The sequence below is a fragment of the Lathyrus oleraceus genome, chromosome 1, assembly GCF_024323335.1.
Source record: "Lathyrus oleraceus cultivar Zhongwan6 chromosome 1, CAAS_Psat_ZW6_1.0, whole genome shotgun sequence".
NCBI classification, from domain to species: Eukaryota; Viridiplantae; Streptophyta; class Magnoliopsida; order Fabales; family Fabaceae; genus Lathyrus; species Lathyrus oleraceus.
In genome coordinates this window covers 269,402,550-269,419,224 of record NC_066579.1, presented here as the reverse complement: position 1 = coordinate 269,419,224, position 16,675 = coordinate 269,402,550, and the positions used below count along the sequence as shown (strand labels likewise).

The following is a 16,675-nucleotide window of genomic DNA, read 5'->3' as shown; positions in this document are numbered from 1 at the left end:
GATGAGTGGCCAATGGAATGGTCTTATACTCACTTCCATATCATAGGAACAATAGCCAAAGGAATGGTCTTACAACTGTCCTCAATGGATAAACAACAATGATAATGATGTCACAAGGACAAATGAGATGATCATGCAATAATGAGCAATTAATGATGATAAATGAATAAAGCATACAAGCAAACATGTGCATATGAAGCAAGTGATCAATCAATGAAAGCATTCAGCACACACTATAACCACACAATGAGGCTCATACAAAGGGTTAGGCATTGAAGCCAACTGGAATAGGTTAATGGTGCTCTTAACCTTGCCATTGAGGGGGATAAGGTGAAGCAGATGAGAGGAGATGAGGGGTGTGCCTCATTGCTCTTATCCCTGGTCAGGGAGAGCATTTGAATATCAGAAAGTGTGGGAGTTCAGAAAGTAGGAACTCTCTCCACATATTAGACTCGATTGATCTTGGGTTTGGATCTCAATGCTACAACCATGTAATGGGAGCAAGGAGAAGACTCACAGAATAGTAGGAGATAGGTTGCTTATCTCTTTGATCTACCAATTGCCTTATTTGAAGGACTTTTCCTGCTTGGGACAAATATAAACACTCACAAGCATTGCCTCTTAAGGAGGACTTCAGACAGTTGCCTGGCCAAGTAACAGGCCAGGTCTTCCAGACTACATGAAGAATAAGGAATTATACCTCAATGCAAATTGCTATAAAGCAAAGCAAAGCAAGTTCAAAGAACTAAGCAACTAATGGTACCTGAAATAGTCAAACAGAATCAGTACACAGTTCAAAAGTTAAAGCAAAATGAGAATAGAATTAACAGTCAACATAATCAGATGAATGTGCAAAGCACAAGACTCAAATCATATGAGTCAAGCCACCTACAAAACAAAGATGTTAGCTCATGATAAACAATCAAGCTTAATCAAATTGGATGATTTCTTTGAAGCATTTGTTGCTTAACCTGAAACAGGAACTCAAACATAAGCAACAAGACCACTAGGACAAGCCTAGGGTCAAAATGAGATGAGAAAGTCAACACAGCAAGGGATAGTCAACCAAAATCAAGTTTAAACAATCAAGAAGCAAGCTCAATTGGTCCCACATTCATATCATTCATCATCATGATTTTATAAGCAAAAGAAGTCAAAGCATGGCAAATGAGAGCTCATAGAAGTCAACAGCAAGACTTAGCTCAAAACCAAACATAATCAATTCCAAAAATCATCAAATAATTCATGGTCAATCAGAATCCATAACATGACATGCATATGAAATTTCAGCTCATTTGGATCATGGAAAGATAGTCAATGAAAATCAGAAAGTCAAAGCAAGTTTAGGCATGCTCAAAGAAGTCAAACAAACATGTATCAACTTCAAAAATTCATAAGTCAGTGATAACAAATGAGAAATGAATGGGATCAACACCATGACAAAGCTTAAGATGTCTACTAATCACATGTAAAATTTAAAATTCATCCAATAAAGTATGAGAATTTCACAAATGAAATGGAAACATGTATCACACAAGTCAACATTTTGGTCAAACAGGGGATAAAATCTCAAACAATTTGGAAATGCCACAATTAATCTCAAGAAAATTCACATGTAAACTAGACATACAAGAGTAGGTTCATGCAAAAATTCACATCAATTGGAGGTCAGGAAGCATGGTAATGAAAATCATCAAGTTGCATATCAATGGTGTGACACAAATTGTCACACCCTAATTCAAAAATTCATAACTCAATGACCAGATAAGATAAATTCACAAACTCTATATCAAAATCACCATGAGTGTGTCTAGTTTGTGCACAAAAAAATTCAGATCAAATTGATAATGCATGACTATTTCACAAAGGTTTTGGCAGAGGGTACAAAATAATGACACATGAACAAAACCCTAATACCATTAAAAATTCGACCAAACAAAAAATCAGCAAAAATCATGATAAAATGCTAGACATCAAGCAGAGCATAATGCAAAAATTTCCATGGAATTTGGAATTAAAATGGATGAGTTGTGATTTTTGTAAGTTGGTGCATCAAAATGAAATAAACATTGAACTAAATAAATGAATTAATTGATTTAATATGAACCGATGGCATTTTTGAAATTATTACTCCAACTAACCGAAACGCATCGTTTAGCATACAGAAATGAAATATTGTGATTGGTTGATGGCTTAATGGAACAGTGGACACATGCATACCACGTGAAAATCAAATTTCTGGAAATAAATTAGGGTTTGTAACAGCAACAGGGAAGCTTCATCACTTTCATTCAATCGAAAAAACAACATGCCCAGAAATAGCAATTAAGCATGGCAATCGAAACAGCAAGCAACATGCATCATATATCCAGCATCCATTATCATTAATTCGAGCTCACAAAAGAGAAAGAAGCAAGAACAAGTTCATGTAACAAACTTTAAATCCATATAAATCAGTGAATACTCAACCATTTCATGCAATCCAAAGCTCATTAAAATCAGCAGAGTGAGATCTATCCTAAGCACCTCATGATTTTGGAAATAAAGAGGGTCGAAAACTTACTTGTATTTGAAGAAAAGAGTGAAACAATGTTGTTTTGAGTGCTTTGGCTTGAAACAGGTGAAGCTTGTGGTTGGTATTGATGAGTATGTGAAGAAGCTTAGCTCAACAATGCTTGAAAAGGTCCAAATCGAAATCTGCCATGACTGAACCTTGATGAAGCAGAGTTGGAGATTGCTGTTACAGTGGAGAAGTACCACTTGCAAAGGCTGCCAAATAGTTGGAAAATGGTGGAACAAACCAAAAGGGATCGTGTGCTTTGGAGGTTCTTGCAGAAATTTCCAAAATGCAAGATGAGTGTTTTTTGAGAGAAGAGAATTTTCTGTTAGAAATGAGGCTGCCGCTAGGGTTTTTGGACAGAAAAAGAGTTTATATACATCTGTTTTAGCTTCCCTAATCAAGTGTTAATCAACATTAGCTTAAATGAACCAATTTTGCCAATTTGCTAATTTTCACCAAGTGGTAAGGAGGTGCATGTTCTGTACGAATTTGGGCCTTTGGGCAAGTTCTAATTGCATATTCTGTTCAATTCCCATTGGCCAAAGTGCTTAAAAATCAATATTTGGAAAAAGTCAAACTTTAACTTCACTTGAAATTAAATAATGCAAGTCCAAAAAGGCCATTTTGAATGGTGAAGTTTTGGTGAATGAGGATGACATTTTTGGAAAGAGGGGATCAAATATGACTTGTAGGAAAAAACCCCACCAAATTTGGCCAAATGGTTTGAGAGATATGGCCTTTTGAAGTTCACAAATTTTTGAAATTGAATTGATCATAACTTGCCAACCATACATGGGAATTGAGTGTTCTTGGACTTTTTGGAAATGGGAGAACAAGATCTTCAACTTTCATGTTGGGAAAAAATTCATTTGAAGCTTGTATCATGATGTAAGTTTAAGATCAAGAAGTTTCCATTTTTGGCAAATTTGAATTACAGGTCAACTTTCTATTTCTGGAAATTTCCTGTCTGACTTTATTTTCTTCACTGTGGATGCTTGACATGATGTATGAAGCTTATATAGGCATGAATGAGACCTCTCAGACCAAATCCCATCATCAAATCCCTGATTAAATGGACAGTTGACCAAGTTTGACTTTCTAGGGTTTTGCTTGACTAAAGCACCTTCTGATGAATTCCAAACCCTAATTCCTTGATATCTTGATTCCAAATGATGTCCCAAGTCATATGAACTCTTGATTATTGATCATGGTGCCCAAATTCTGCAAGAATGGCCACCATCCACTGCAATGACTGACTTTGACTGATTTTGACCTAATTGGCTGATGATTGCTTCAGCTGCAAGTAACATGGTTAGATGACAATATTTTTGTACTTTTTGGTTAGTAAACATATGAAAAGCAAAGATATACAAATGCAAGACATGCTTGGTGATCAAGAACCAACTCACAAGGCAATCCACCCACTAGGAGGGAAGCTAGGGCATGCAATGATCCTTGAGGCCATGGTATGATATGATATGGGCCATGAGGGATCTTAGGGCCAAAATTGGGGTCTTACAATATGCTCAGTATTTCACACACATTGGCGCCAACTTTGATCCCCTAACTCTAACCCTCACATTGCAAGGGATAAACCTGAGAAATTCACTTGAATTTGAGTTTGAATTTCCACTGTTTTGAAATTCAAATCTCCAGGAATCCACAACCTTTTGAGCATTCAATCCTTCTTCTGCAAGCATTTGGAGTGAGATCAAGCACGAGCAAGAGCAAGATCAGTTGAATCCAGACCTCCATTGAAGGTATTTTCCAGAAATTTTGATCTCTTCGATTCTCTCTAATTCTTGCTCAATTCTATTGATTCTTCTATTGTCTGAAGTCCTACCAATATAGGCAAGAAGATTGAGTTGCTTAGAGGCTAATTCGAAGCAACTCAGTTCATTTACCTCAAATTTCAACTCCATGTATCTCTCAATATACTTGGAGTTAGAGTGAATTGAGGCCAGATTCGAACTCAATGTCATTTTTACTTTGAAATCATGTCCTTGTTTTTAATTTTGGTGATGGTTGAAGGTGGACCAGTCCGGTGAGGTCCACCGGAGAAGAAGATCGGAGCTACAACTCCGGCGATGTGTTAGCATCTCTCACAACCATAGGATCCGTCTAATTTGTTTTAATCATGAGCGTTCTTTCTGATTACCAAGGTTATGGCGCGCTGACTAGAGTCCATTGTGGATAGCGCGTTTGTGACCACTTGACCTGCCACCTCAATTAATGAGGGAGATCAAGTGGTCCACGTTTTTTCTGATATTTTAATTTTCAATTTAATTGCAATATTTTCAATAATTCATATTAAATTCAACATTGATCCAAAAAATATGGGACTTTCACCAAAAAATTTCAAATATTTTTCTCTTTCATATTCTGAATTAAAATTATTTTTTGGATCATTATTAATATTTTTCATGAATTAATTGATTTTGCATTTGTTTTTAATTGTTTAAAAATATTTTTAAATGTCCAAAAATTATGAATTTTTTTCTCCAAAGTCCTTTGACCTTGTTTGACCTATGATAAATCTCATGGCCATTTCTTTGGTGTTTTGATGAGATTTTAGGAATTAGACAAACCATATTTAATTTAAATGCACTATTTTAGTATTTTAATTTGAATAAATGCCAAATAAATTTGTTGACCAATTGTAATGACTTTTTTATGTTTGACTCTTGTTGTTGGGCCTTGGTCAAGGTTGATTTGACTTTGTCGAATTAATATCATTGGATTTAGGGGACTGATGGAATGTACATTCCATCTCCCAAAATGAATGGATGATATTAATTTGGTAAAAGTCCTCCTTTGACCAGTTTGTGATTTGATCCATTCCCCTCCCACTTCATCTTATTCCCTTTCTTCATTCATTCATTCCATTTGGCCTATGATATCTCATAATCCTAAGGCTAGTTGATTGAAAAATTGACATGAGTATGGATGAGATTAGGCCACACCTTTCGCATATTCTTTTTGTGTGTGGTATGTTTCATGAGCATAGTCCATTATACTATGTCTCTAACATGAATTAACACCAAAATTTTATTTCCCGGCCTCAAATAGTTGTGACTTCTACATAAGTCCAATTACAATTGCTTAACATAGCGCTACATTTGTGACATAAAAGGCAAAAGCATTCTAGTTAGTGAGATTGTAAGTCTCCCCTCTTTCATCGTATTGTGTGGAAATTTGGCCTTTTTTCCTTCCTTTGGAAGATGTCTTGGTTCAAGGATCCATGCTTGTGATAAGTGGGTTGAGTGTTCTCCAAAGAATGACTTCAATTAAAAAGCAAAAGCAAAACAATACTATCTTCTAACCAAGTAACTACTAACTTTTGATTTCAAGTCCTTTACTTTAATTCCATTTAATTTTTGTTTCTATTCATTTGCCATTGTTCATATCATTCTAATTGTTTATGATAATGCAATTTTTACTTTGTCCATTTGGACCATATTGTGTGATATATTTTGTTTGTGTATACTTTGGTTGTTTGTGTGGTCTTAGACCATTAATGTACATAAGAATAACAAAAACCCTAAAAGACTTTTGTGTGGATTGTTGGCTTGATATTAGAAAAATGGACTTAGAATCTAGGCAACCTTCATATGCTAAAGGACTTGGCCAATGCCAACTTGTTGAGAAACCAAGTGCTTGCAATTTGAAATTCATTTGATACATCTTTGAAGACATCTCTAAGTTCATCTGCAACATAATCATTATGAAGCTGTTATTTTGAACCTGTAACTTGTGGAATTCATCTGTTACATGGGCTATTTTGGAGAAGATCATGGAATGGATAAGCTTGGATGTGACCATCTTTATTTGATACCTTGCTCTTCAAGATAATATAATTGTGCATTTGTGTGTGGCTTGATTCTAAAAGTCTAAGGGAATTCTGGGTTTCTATTGACATTCTTGTCTATTTGATTATTACCCATTTGGTCAGATATTTTTAACTCTAAACTTTTAATTTTGTACATAGGATAGTCTCTTCATCTTCTCCTCATTTCTTTAATTTCAAAATCTCTCCCTCCATTTTTCAAAATATTCTTTGTGTGAACTACTTTTGTTCTAAATTTTGACCACTTTGCAAAAAAGGATAGAAACTTTGGCCTTATGCCATTGCATTTTCAAACTTCTTTTCTTAAATCAAGCTTCTAAATAAATTTAACTATACTTGACCTAAACTTTCAAAAAGCCAAAAAGAACTAACTCATTCAAACCATTTTTAGGCTTTTGTGCCTTTCAAACTTAAATTTTGTTAAAAGTAATGCATCCACTTTGAAATTTGTATCACGAACTACGAGGTTTTGATCCCTCATTTTTATGTTGGTACGTAGGCACAAGACCGAAGGTCTTGTCAAACACAAAAATATAATTAATGAATTCTTTTCTCATCCCCCCATACTATTTCTTTGTAAACATAATTTTATACCAAGTACATATGCACACAAAAAGGGCTCCCTAGGAGTACCTAGGACACTTTGGGTGCTAACACCTTCCCTCTGTGTAACCAACCCCCTTGCCTGTAATCTCTGACATTTTATTAGTTTTGATTTGAAAACTTCTTACTTTTTGGGTTTTGTTCGTACTTTTTCCCTTTTCCCTTGGAAACAATAAAAGCGTGGTGGCGACTCTTGTTATTTGATCTCTAGCTTGTCAATAGCTTGATGATCATGAATTTACCGCTACAGATCTTACAAGAAGATGTTAATAAATTTACTAGTAAGATTAGTGAACTTGAACTAGAGAACACTCTCTTGCGACTCCAACTCATCAAGGAGAAGCAAAGGGGTGATGACTTGGAAGATGAAGGCAAGGAAGTAAAAACCTTGTATGAAAGTAGCAAGAAGAGGGCTAGGGAAGAGAAAGGAAAGAAGGAATGGGTCGGTGGTGCTCTTCTAGGAGCTAATTCAGAACTCAACGGTCATAATAAGGAATTGGACCGAGCATGGCGTGTCATCCAGGACTTGGAAAGGACTCTAAAATAGACCAATATGGATAAGAAGAGTGCAAGAGAAGACTATGATGCTCAAATCAGTGACCTGAGAAAGACCATCAAAGCATATCAGGATTACGCCTCCTAAGAGAAATTGGAAAAAGAGAAGATACACCGAGCCTACCTTCATGAGAAGTTCCAGTTGGGAAGAGACCATGAGAAGATCTAAAATATGAAGGCAAGAATTATTGATGAGGCTTATCAAGAGTTGAGGAATAATTGTCTGTATTGGGAAGATGCCTATCGGAAAACCGAAGGAGCTATAGCCGAGAGAGACACCATAATTAGGAACTTGCAAGGACTCTGTATAGAATGGAAGAACAAGTATGCGAATATGGAAGTTCTTACCAACTATGCTCTTTAGGATTTCCCTGACATGATGAAAGAGGATGATCTGATCATGTGCCCAGAGAACATTCCTCACCAAGTCTACAACTTTGTGAAGTTCTATAAGAAGACTCCAGCCGAGTTAATCACAGATGTTGAAGCTCTTCATAAATCTCAGTGGATCACATTCAAAGTCAATTTGTAGCGTGTAACTTATTTTAATGCAAAGAGGGTTGTCTCTTTAGCTTGCTTGTACATGTTGTGTTAAACAAAAAATGAAAGAATGAATGAGGTTTTATGATTCCACCTTGTGTGTGCTTTTATTTTTGAATGCAATGCCAATTGTCTAATTGTTTCTCACAATAAATAACACGACAACTAAGATCTTTGCCAAAAAAAATAATGATAATAATAAAACCAAAGCATGCATCATTCTGCATGACACAAAAGAAAAATAAGAAACTTACCACTTGACCTTTTTCCATCCATAAAAAACAAACTGACTTCTCAACATCGATACAATACCCGAAGCAAGCAGAAATCACTCATGGATCAGCTCGAGCAGAACCAGAGCGCTTTGAGGGAAGAAATGTTTGGTATGCGTGCCCAAATGGGGCAATTGGTGGAGATCATCCAAGTTGTGGTAGAGGCAAAGAAGTTATTGCTATGGGTCATGAGGAACTCCGCCAAGCCAATCAGAGGGTTGCTGCTGCCGCTGCCAATCTTACGCAACCACCTGGCAATCCTACTGTGTAGATCCCTGTGGGCCCACAGGGGGACGTGCCTCCAAATATGGAAGGAGGTCCGGTGAATCAGAACACGATCAATCCTCTTGTCTTTAAGGTGGATGATCAGAATGATGCTTTCTTCAATCCCAGAGATGAATCGGTCTATGATGCTTTTTAACCAAACAGTCCTAAAATAGAGAGGAAGTTTCGTGCCATAATAGAGAAGATGAAGGATATGGAAGGGTCTAATGCCTTTGGGCTAGATCTTGCTGAGATGTGCCTGGTGCCAGGCTTCCAAATACCTGCTAAGTTCAAAGTTCCTAGCTTTGAAAAATATAAGGGGGTCAGCTGTCCCAGAACTCATGTTCGAGCATACTGCGGGAAGATGGTTGCGTACTCTAATGATGAGAAGCTACTCATGCACTTCTTCCAAGATAGCCTATGAGGGGCCTCATTGGAATGGTACATGCAGTTGGAGAGTACATCCATCCGAACATGGAAGGACCTATCTAAGGCATTTCTCAAACATTACCAGTATAATACGGATATGGCTCCAAATCGGACCCAGCTCCAAAGCCTGACACAAAAGACATAGTAGTCGTTTAAGGAGTATGCCCTACATTGGAGAGAGTTGGTAGCTAGGGTTCAACCCCCACTCCTTGAGAAGGAGCTGATTGCCATGTTCATAGGAACCCTTCAAGGGCCATACCTGGAGAAATTGATAGGAAGTACTTTTGCTGGATTCTCAAATCTAGTAATTGCTGGAGAAAGAATCAAAAATTGTCTGAAAAGTGGAAAGATTCTAGGTGCTGCTAGCCTATATAATGGGGCGAAGAAATCCTACGCCGATTTCGCCAAGAAGAAGGATGGAGAAACCAATAACACATTAGTGGCTAGGGGAAGGGGTAGAACATATCGGGCGCCTTATCAGCAAGTGACTGCTGAAGCACCTAGTCCAAATCAGCAATAACCTTATGCCATACCAACCAAACAAAATGTTGGTCAATAACCAGCTCAGTACCGACAACTGTACGCTCATCCACAAGAACAGTACCATCAACTCAGACATCATAGGTAAAGGAGGCCAGAGAGGAAGTTTGATCCCATCTCGACCACTTATGCGCACTTACTGCCATACTTGCTCAAAGGGTTATTGATACAGTTAAGAGAGTTGAAGCCTCTAACTAAAATTCCTCTTAGATATGATGCCAACGCTCATTGTGAATTCCACTTAGGAGCACCCGGCCAAACAATCGAGAATTGTAAGGCTCTCAAGCACAAGGTACAACATTTAATTGATGCTAAGACCATTTCGTTCACGCAAAAATGGTACAGACACCAACAATAATCCTATGCCACCTCATGCTGGTCCCTCCATGAGTGTGATAGAAGAAGAGAAGAAGGTGATGTTCTGTGTGGATGAAATAAGAACTCCGTTGGCTACTGTCAAAGAGAAGTTATTAATGAACAAGGTACATCTTGGATGTGATATGGACTGTGGAGATTGCTTGATGAATCATCAAGATTGTGGAAAGTTAAAAGCTGGATTTCAAGAATGATAGATGAAAAGGTAATGATAGTAGAACAACTGTCTACCGTGGATGAAGTATCTACTCTCGAGATTCCTTATGATCTGATACAAGTGCCTATCGAGATTCCTTATGATCCGATCCCGATACCTACTACAGTTACACAAATCGTGATTACGGTTCCTTCTCCATTTACTTTTGACAGCACGAAGGCGGTGCCATGGAATTATGACTCGAAAGCCTATATCTATGGGAAGGAAGTAAAGGAAGAACAAATGAAGTCTAAGGAGGCTAGTGTGAACATTACTGGAGCAGGTGGTATAACCCAAAGTGGTAGAGTATTCATACCAGCACCTCCCTCATACAACAACAACCAAGGATCTTCAAGCAAGAACTAGGGTAAACAGGTGGTAAATGATAGTCAGGGACAAAACACAATTCAGAAAACAACTCCTAGTGATGAAGTCGAAGAGTTTCTCCGCCTCATCAAGCAGAGCGACTACAAAGTGGTTGATCAACTCAACCAAACGCCTTCAAATATATCTATGCTAGAATTGCTAATGGGTTCAGAAGTGCACAAGGAAGCTTTGATGAAGTTCCTAAGGGCAGTGCATGTTCCTCAAGAAATATCCGTGAATAAGTTTGAAGTTGTAGTGGCCAATATTTCTGCGAGTAGCTGCTTCGGTTTCAACGACGATGAATCACCACCCGGAGGTAGAAACCATAACAAAGCTCTCCACATTTAGATTTAATGTGTCGATACCATCCTATCCCGAGTATTGGTGGATACCGACACGTCATTGAATGTTCTACCTAAGAACTCGTTGTCTAAGTTGACCATTGAAGGGTTGGTGATGAAATCGAGTGCGCTCACAGTAAGAGCATTCGATGGATCCAGACGAACAATGATATGGGAGGTTTACCTTCCTATGAATATTAGGCCTCACGTCTTCCTCATCACATTTTACGTAATGTACATATACCCGACCTACAACTGTCTCCTTGGACGTCCATGGATACACTTGGCTGGCGCAGTAACCCCAACCCTCCACCAGAGACTGAAGTTCATGATTGGTAGTAAACTGGTAGAGGTGGAAGGAGAAGAGGACATTGTAGTGAGGCATTTTGCATTGTTTAGATATGTTGAGGTTGGAGGAGAGATCCATGAGAATCCCTTCCAAGCTTTCGAAGTGGTGAACATGGAAATGACTCCACCATTGAATGAATCTTAAGGCACAAAAATTTCTATCGCTTCATGGAAAGATGCAAAGACTATAATACAAGTCAAACATCCCACAGGCTAGGATAAAGTACTTGAGCTACCGGTGAATAAAGATAGATTTGGGCTAGGATTTCGTTCCCATCAGTCGACTCAGAAGAAGTTATCTGCAAGTGTAAGCAAAAGGAAGATTCCTGCGATACCTGATACTTTCACCAGTGCGGGGTATCTCAAAGATAATTCCATTTATGTAGTAGAAGGAGAAGGCAGTCGGCCTGACAAAGTGTGCTTCGTGTACCAAAAGGCTGAAGGACAAATACTCAATAACTGGACTGTCGTGGATACACCAGAAGTCACTTTCATTGAAGAGTTATTTTCTTTGTTTTGCTTTGAAAACTCTTTGCTCTTCCCAAGGCATAGGGAAAATTTGTAGGGGCCCCATATTTTTAAACAAAGTTTATTAAAGCATAAAATAAACATCTTTGAATTCAATTTGTGCTCCCTGTTGTTCATTATTTCTTTCTTTTAATAAAAAAAAATATATAGCAATGTTTTTAATTTATCATCTTTTCCATCCCACCGTCCTAAAATCAAGCATAAATCATGTAGATCCACATCAAGTTCCATTGATAACAAAACTTCTATAGTTCAATATGACTTTCATAATCCAATTTACCATGCCAACGAAGATGGAGAGGAAGATTGTGAACTCCCTGAAGAGTTTTCTAGGTTGTTACAACAAGAATCAAAAGTCATTCAACCGCATCAAGAAGCAGGGAAGGTTGTAAATCTCAGGTTAGATGAGGAAAAGAAAGAGGTCAAGAAAGGCGCAACTATAAACGACAAAGTAAAGAGGAAGTTGATCGAACTCTTGCGTGAATATATGGATGTGTTCGTCTGGTCTTATCAACATATGCCAGGGATGGATACAAACATCGTACTGCACAGACTACCCCTTAGAGAAGAATGTACTCCTGTAAAACAGAAGCTGAGGAGAACCCGTCATGATATGGCCATCAAGATTAAAGAAGAAGTCCATAAGGAATTGGATGCTGGTTTTCTTGCAGTGGCGAATTACCCTCAGTGGGTAGCAAACATTGTACCTGTACCAAAGAAAGATGGTAAGGTGCGTATGTGCGTTAATTACTGAGACCTGAATAGGGCAAGCCCTAAGGATGATTTCCCCTACCTCACATTGATGTGTTGGTAGACAATACGACCTAATTCTCGGTATTCTCCTTCATTGATGGGTTTTCTGGGTATAATTAAATAAAGATGGCACCCAAAGACATGGAGAAAACCACGTTCATTAACCCTTGGGGGACTTTTTCTACAAGGTTATGCGTTTTGGCTTGAAGAACGCTGGCGCGACATATTAACGTGTGATGGTCACTCTTTTCCATGATATGATTCATAGATAGATTGAGGTATATGTTGATGATATGATCGCAAAATCCCAAACTGAGGAAGAGCATCTGGTTCATCTAGAAAAGTTGTTTGCACAATTGAGGAAGTTCAGGCTGAGACTAAATCCCAATAAATGCACATTTGGGGTAAGATCTGGCAAGCTGCTAGTTTTTATCATCAGCCAATGTGGGATTGAAGTCAACCCTGATAAAGTCAAGGCTATTAAGGCTATGCCAGTACCAAGACCTGAGAAAGAGGTTCATGGATTCCTATGGAGATTGAACTACATAGCTAGATTCGTATCTCACCTCACTGCCCCATGCGAGCCTTTATTCAAATTACTCCGCAAAGATCAAGCAATCGAGTGGAATGGTAAGTATCAGAATGCATTTGAAAAGATAAAAGAATATTTTCAAGAACCACGACCTTGATGTCGCCCATACCGCGTAGGCCTCTTATCATGTACCTCACAGTTCTTAAGGGTTCCATGGGTTGCATTCTCGGACATCATGATGAAATAGGTAGAAAACAACATGTGATCTACTACCTGAGTAAAAAGTTCACAGATTGTGAAAGAAGATACTCATTGCTTGAGAAGACGTGTTGTGCATTGGCCTGGGCCTCCAAGCATTTAAGGCAATATATGATGACACATACAACACTCTTGATCTCAAAAATGTATTTGATCAAATACATATTTGAAAAGCCTACTCTCATAGGAAGAGTCGCTCGGTGACAAATGCCATTAACAGAATATGACATCAAATACGTCACACAGAAAGCTATCAAGGTTAGTGTGTTGTCTGACTACTTGGCTCATCAACCCATGGAAGTTTATCAGCCCATGCGCTTTGACTTCCCCGATGAAGACATCATGTTCATTAGAGATTGGGGTATCTTAGAACCTGAGGAAGGACCAGAACCAGGATCACGATGGATGGTCGTGTTCCATGGTGCTTCAAATTCTCAAGGAAACGGAATAGGGGCAATCACCACCTCTCCAAGCGGTTTTCATCTCCCTTTCACTACAAGATTATGTTTCGATTGTACCAATAATATGGCAGAGTACGAAGCATGCATCTTTCGCTTAGAAGCGGCTATTGAACTAAAGTTCAAGATCTTAGAAGTCTATGGAGATTCTGCATTGGTAATCATCCAAATTAGAGAAGATTAGGAAGTTCACGATCACAAGTTGATCCCATACAAAGAACATGTCTCGAAACTAATCCCATATTTCGATGAGGTTACATTCAACCACATTCCTTGAGGGGAAAGTCAATTGGCATATGCTTTGGCTACCCTGACATCTATGTTTACAGTCAAATGGAAGAATGAAGCGCCATTTATTCGCATTTACTACTTGGATGAGCCAATGTACTATTTAGCAACTAAAGAAGAATCAGATAGCCACCCTTGATTTCAGAATATTAAGAGGTATCTAAAAAAGCAAGAATATCCAGAGGATGCATCCATTACGGAGAAAAAGTACCTCCGAAAGCTCTCGGTTAAGTTCTGCTTAAGCAGAGACGTGTTGTACAAAAGAAATTACAACTCAGTTTTGCTCAGATGTGTGGATAGACACGAAGCAAACTGAATCATAATGGAAATTCACGAAGGATCCTTTGGGACACACGCCAATGGGCATACCATGGTTAAAAATATCTTGAGGGATGGTTACTATTGGATGACTATGGAGGTTGACTGCCACCATCACGTACAGACATGCCATAAATTCCAGATTTATGTAGATAAGATCCATGTGTCACTGGTTCCGCTCAATGTCTTAACATCACCTTGGCCTTTTGCCATGTGGGGCATCAACGTAATCGGGTTTGAATGGGCATCGCTTCATCCTTGTGGCCATTGACTACTTCACTAAATGGGTGGAGGCAATCTCGTATGCAAATGTTACAAAGCAAGTGGTGGCTCGCTTCTTGAAGAAGGAAATCATATGTTGTTATGGGGTCCCAAATAAAATCTTCATAGGCAACGAGTATAAACTCAATAACAAGATGATGAAAGAATTGTGCAAAGACTTCAAGATTAAACACCATAATTCATTGCCATATCATCCAAAGATGAATAAGCTGTTGAGAAAGCCAATAAGAACATCAAAAGGATCGTTCAGAAAATGGTGCAAAAATACAAGGACTGGCATGAAATGCTGCCATTTGCTTTGCACGGATACCGTACTTCGGTACGCACTTCCAATGGGGCAACGTCGTTTTCTCTAATGTATGGCATGGATGCAGTGCTGCCCATCGAAGTAGAGATTCCTTCTTTAAGAATATTAATGGATGTCAAACTGGATGAAACTGAATGGGTGGAAGCAAGATTGGATCAGCTTAACCTCATCGACGAGAAACGTCTCGCAACCATATGCCATGGTCAGCTGATTACGAGGTCCGTCCTCGAAATCTTGAGGTTGGAGACTTGGTGATAAGAAATATTCTGTCAATTCACCAGGATCCACGGGGAAAATGGACACCTGATTACGAGGAACCATATGTGGCGGGAAAGGTCTTCTGCGGAGGAGCCTTAATCTTATCAACTACTGATGGTGACGATCTTACCTCCCCGATAAACACAGACACAGTAAAAAAGTACTTCGCCTATTGAACCCGCTAATTTGATCACCCCTAGGGGAAACTTAGAAAAAAAAGGTATCCTGGTGGACCACAAAAGGAAGAGGTCCAGGCAAAAATTAAGGATAGGACCAAAAGAAAGAAATAAACCCGCTAAGTTGATCACTCCTATGGGGTAACTTAGGCAAAAAAGGGTATCTCGGTAGGCTGAAAACTCGAAAGGATAGTCTAGGAAAAAATTAGGAGTTTAAAAGGAAAGAAACTACAGTCTATGAAGGATTCGTACCTCCGTCCCTACAAGTGTGGAAACCCTAAAGGGGAATAAGCGATCCAATCACCATATTCAGAGGCGAAGAAAAAGGACCTTCGAGGAAATGTGGACTATAGCAGGATGGGAACTCAATGGATACTCAAACCATTATCATTATCTCTTTCTATTTTCTCTCGCAATTACTTCTTTAAGGAATTGCATCCTGTTGTAAATTGCCCATTTACGGGTTATTCGTCAATAAAAAGTGTTGTCATCCAGATATGCTTAATTTTTATTTTTTCTGCTTGTTTGCAAGGATGAATATATTTGTTAATAAACAATGCTTTGAAAAATTTGTGGAAATAAAAATAAAGTATTCAAAGTAAACATGAAATTACTTTTTCTCGATAAGTGTCTGAAGGATAACCATAATTTCCAAACAAGGTGTCCTAGTACACGAAGAATCTCTGCCATCCCATAGGGCTCGCCCTAACTCGGAATATTTAAAAAAAAAGTAGCAGTTAGACCAGTGGATCTAACCTAGGTCGGATGCTTCAGAGGGTGTAGATCTTGTTAGATCATCCTTATAGTATTTATACAGACTGTGATGTTGGGAAGTCAGATCCCCACGAAAGGCCTTAACAAAAGCCTAACCACCTTCAACACCAAACACATCCAGACTATTGCATAAACTGCATCGGCATTTTGCATGAACAATCTTGCATTACATATCATTGCATCATGAAGCGTGTGGCATATTCCATCAAGATGGAATGTTACGCCTTGCAAAAATAAATGTGCATAACTGCATAAAAGTCTTTCTCGAAAGCATAAAAAAACCCTCCGCTGAGACATTCTTCCTCCCCAGTGAGAACTCATGAAACTCTTGAGTGGTATTCCCGATAGGTTTTCCCAAAATATCTCTCCTTTGTGTTTCCTTTTTCAAGTACCTTTTGAATCTTGCATCAGTCACTTACCTTTCGTAAGTTCCCTTCGGCCTTGTGCTAACTCTCCTTGCATTTCGCATGAAGAAGATTATTGAGACAACTTACCTTTCGTAAGTTT

The 16,675-nt window shown here is 38.5% G+C and overlaps 1 protein-coding gene across 1 annotated transcript in view; it reads left to right on the top strand.

Annotated features, from left to right (window-relative positions):
* Positions 1 to 7,557, top strand: part of LOC127102734 (uncharacterized) — a 111,266-nt gene extending 103,709 nt beyond the window's left edge. Inside the window, exon 2 of the mRNA XM_051040077.1 lies at positions 7,261 to 7,557. Within this exon, the coding sequence (XP_050896034.1) occupies positions 7,261 to 7,557 (297 nt within the window). The remainder of the gene's footprint in view (positions 1 to 7,260) is intronic.
* Positions 7,558 to 16,675: the final 9,118 nt, after the last annotated feature.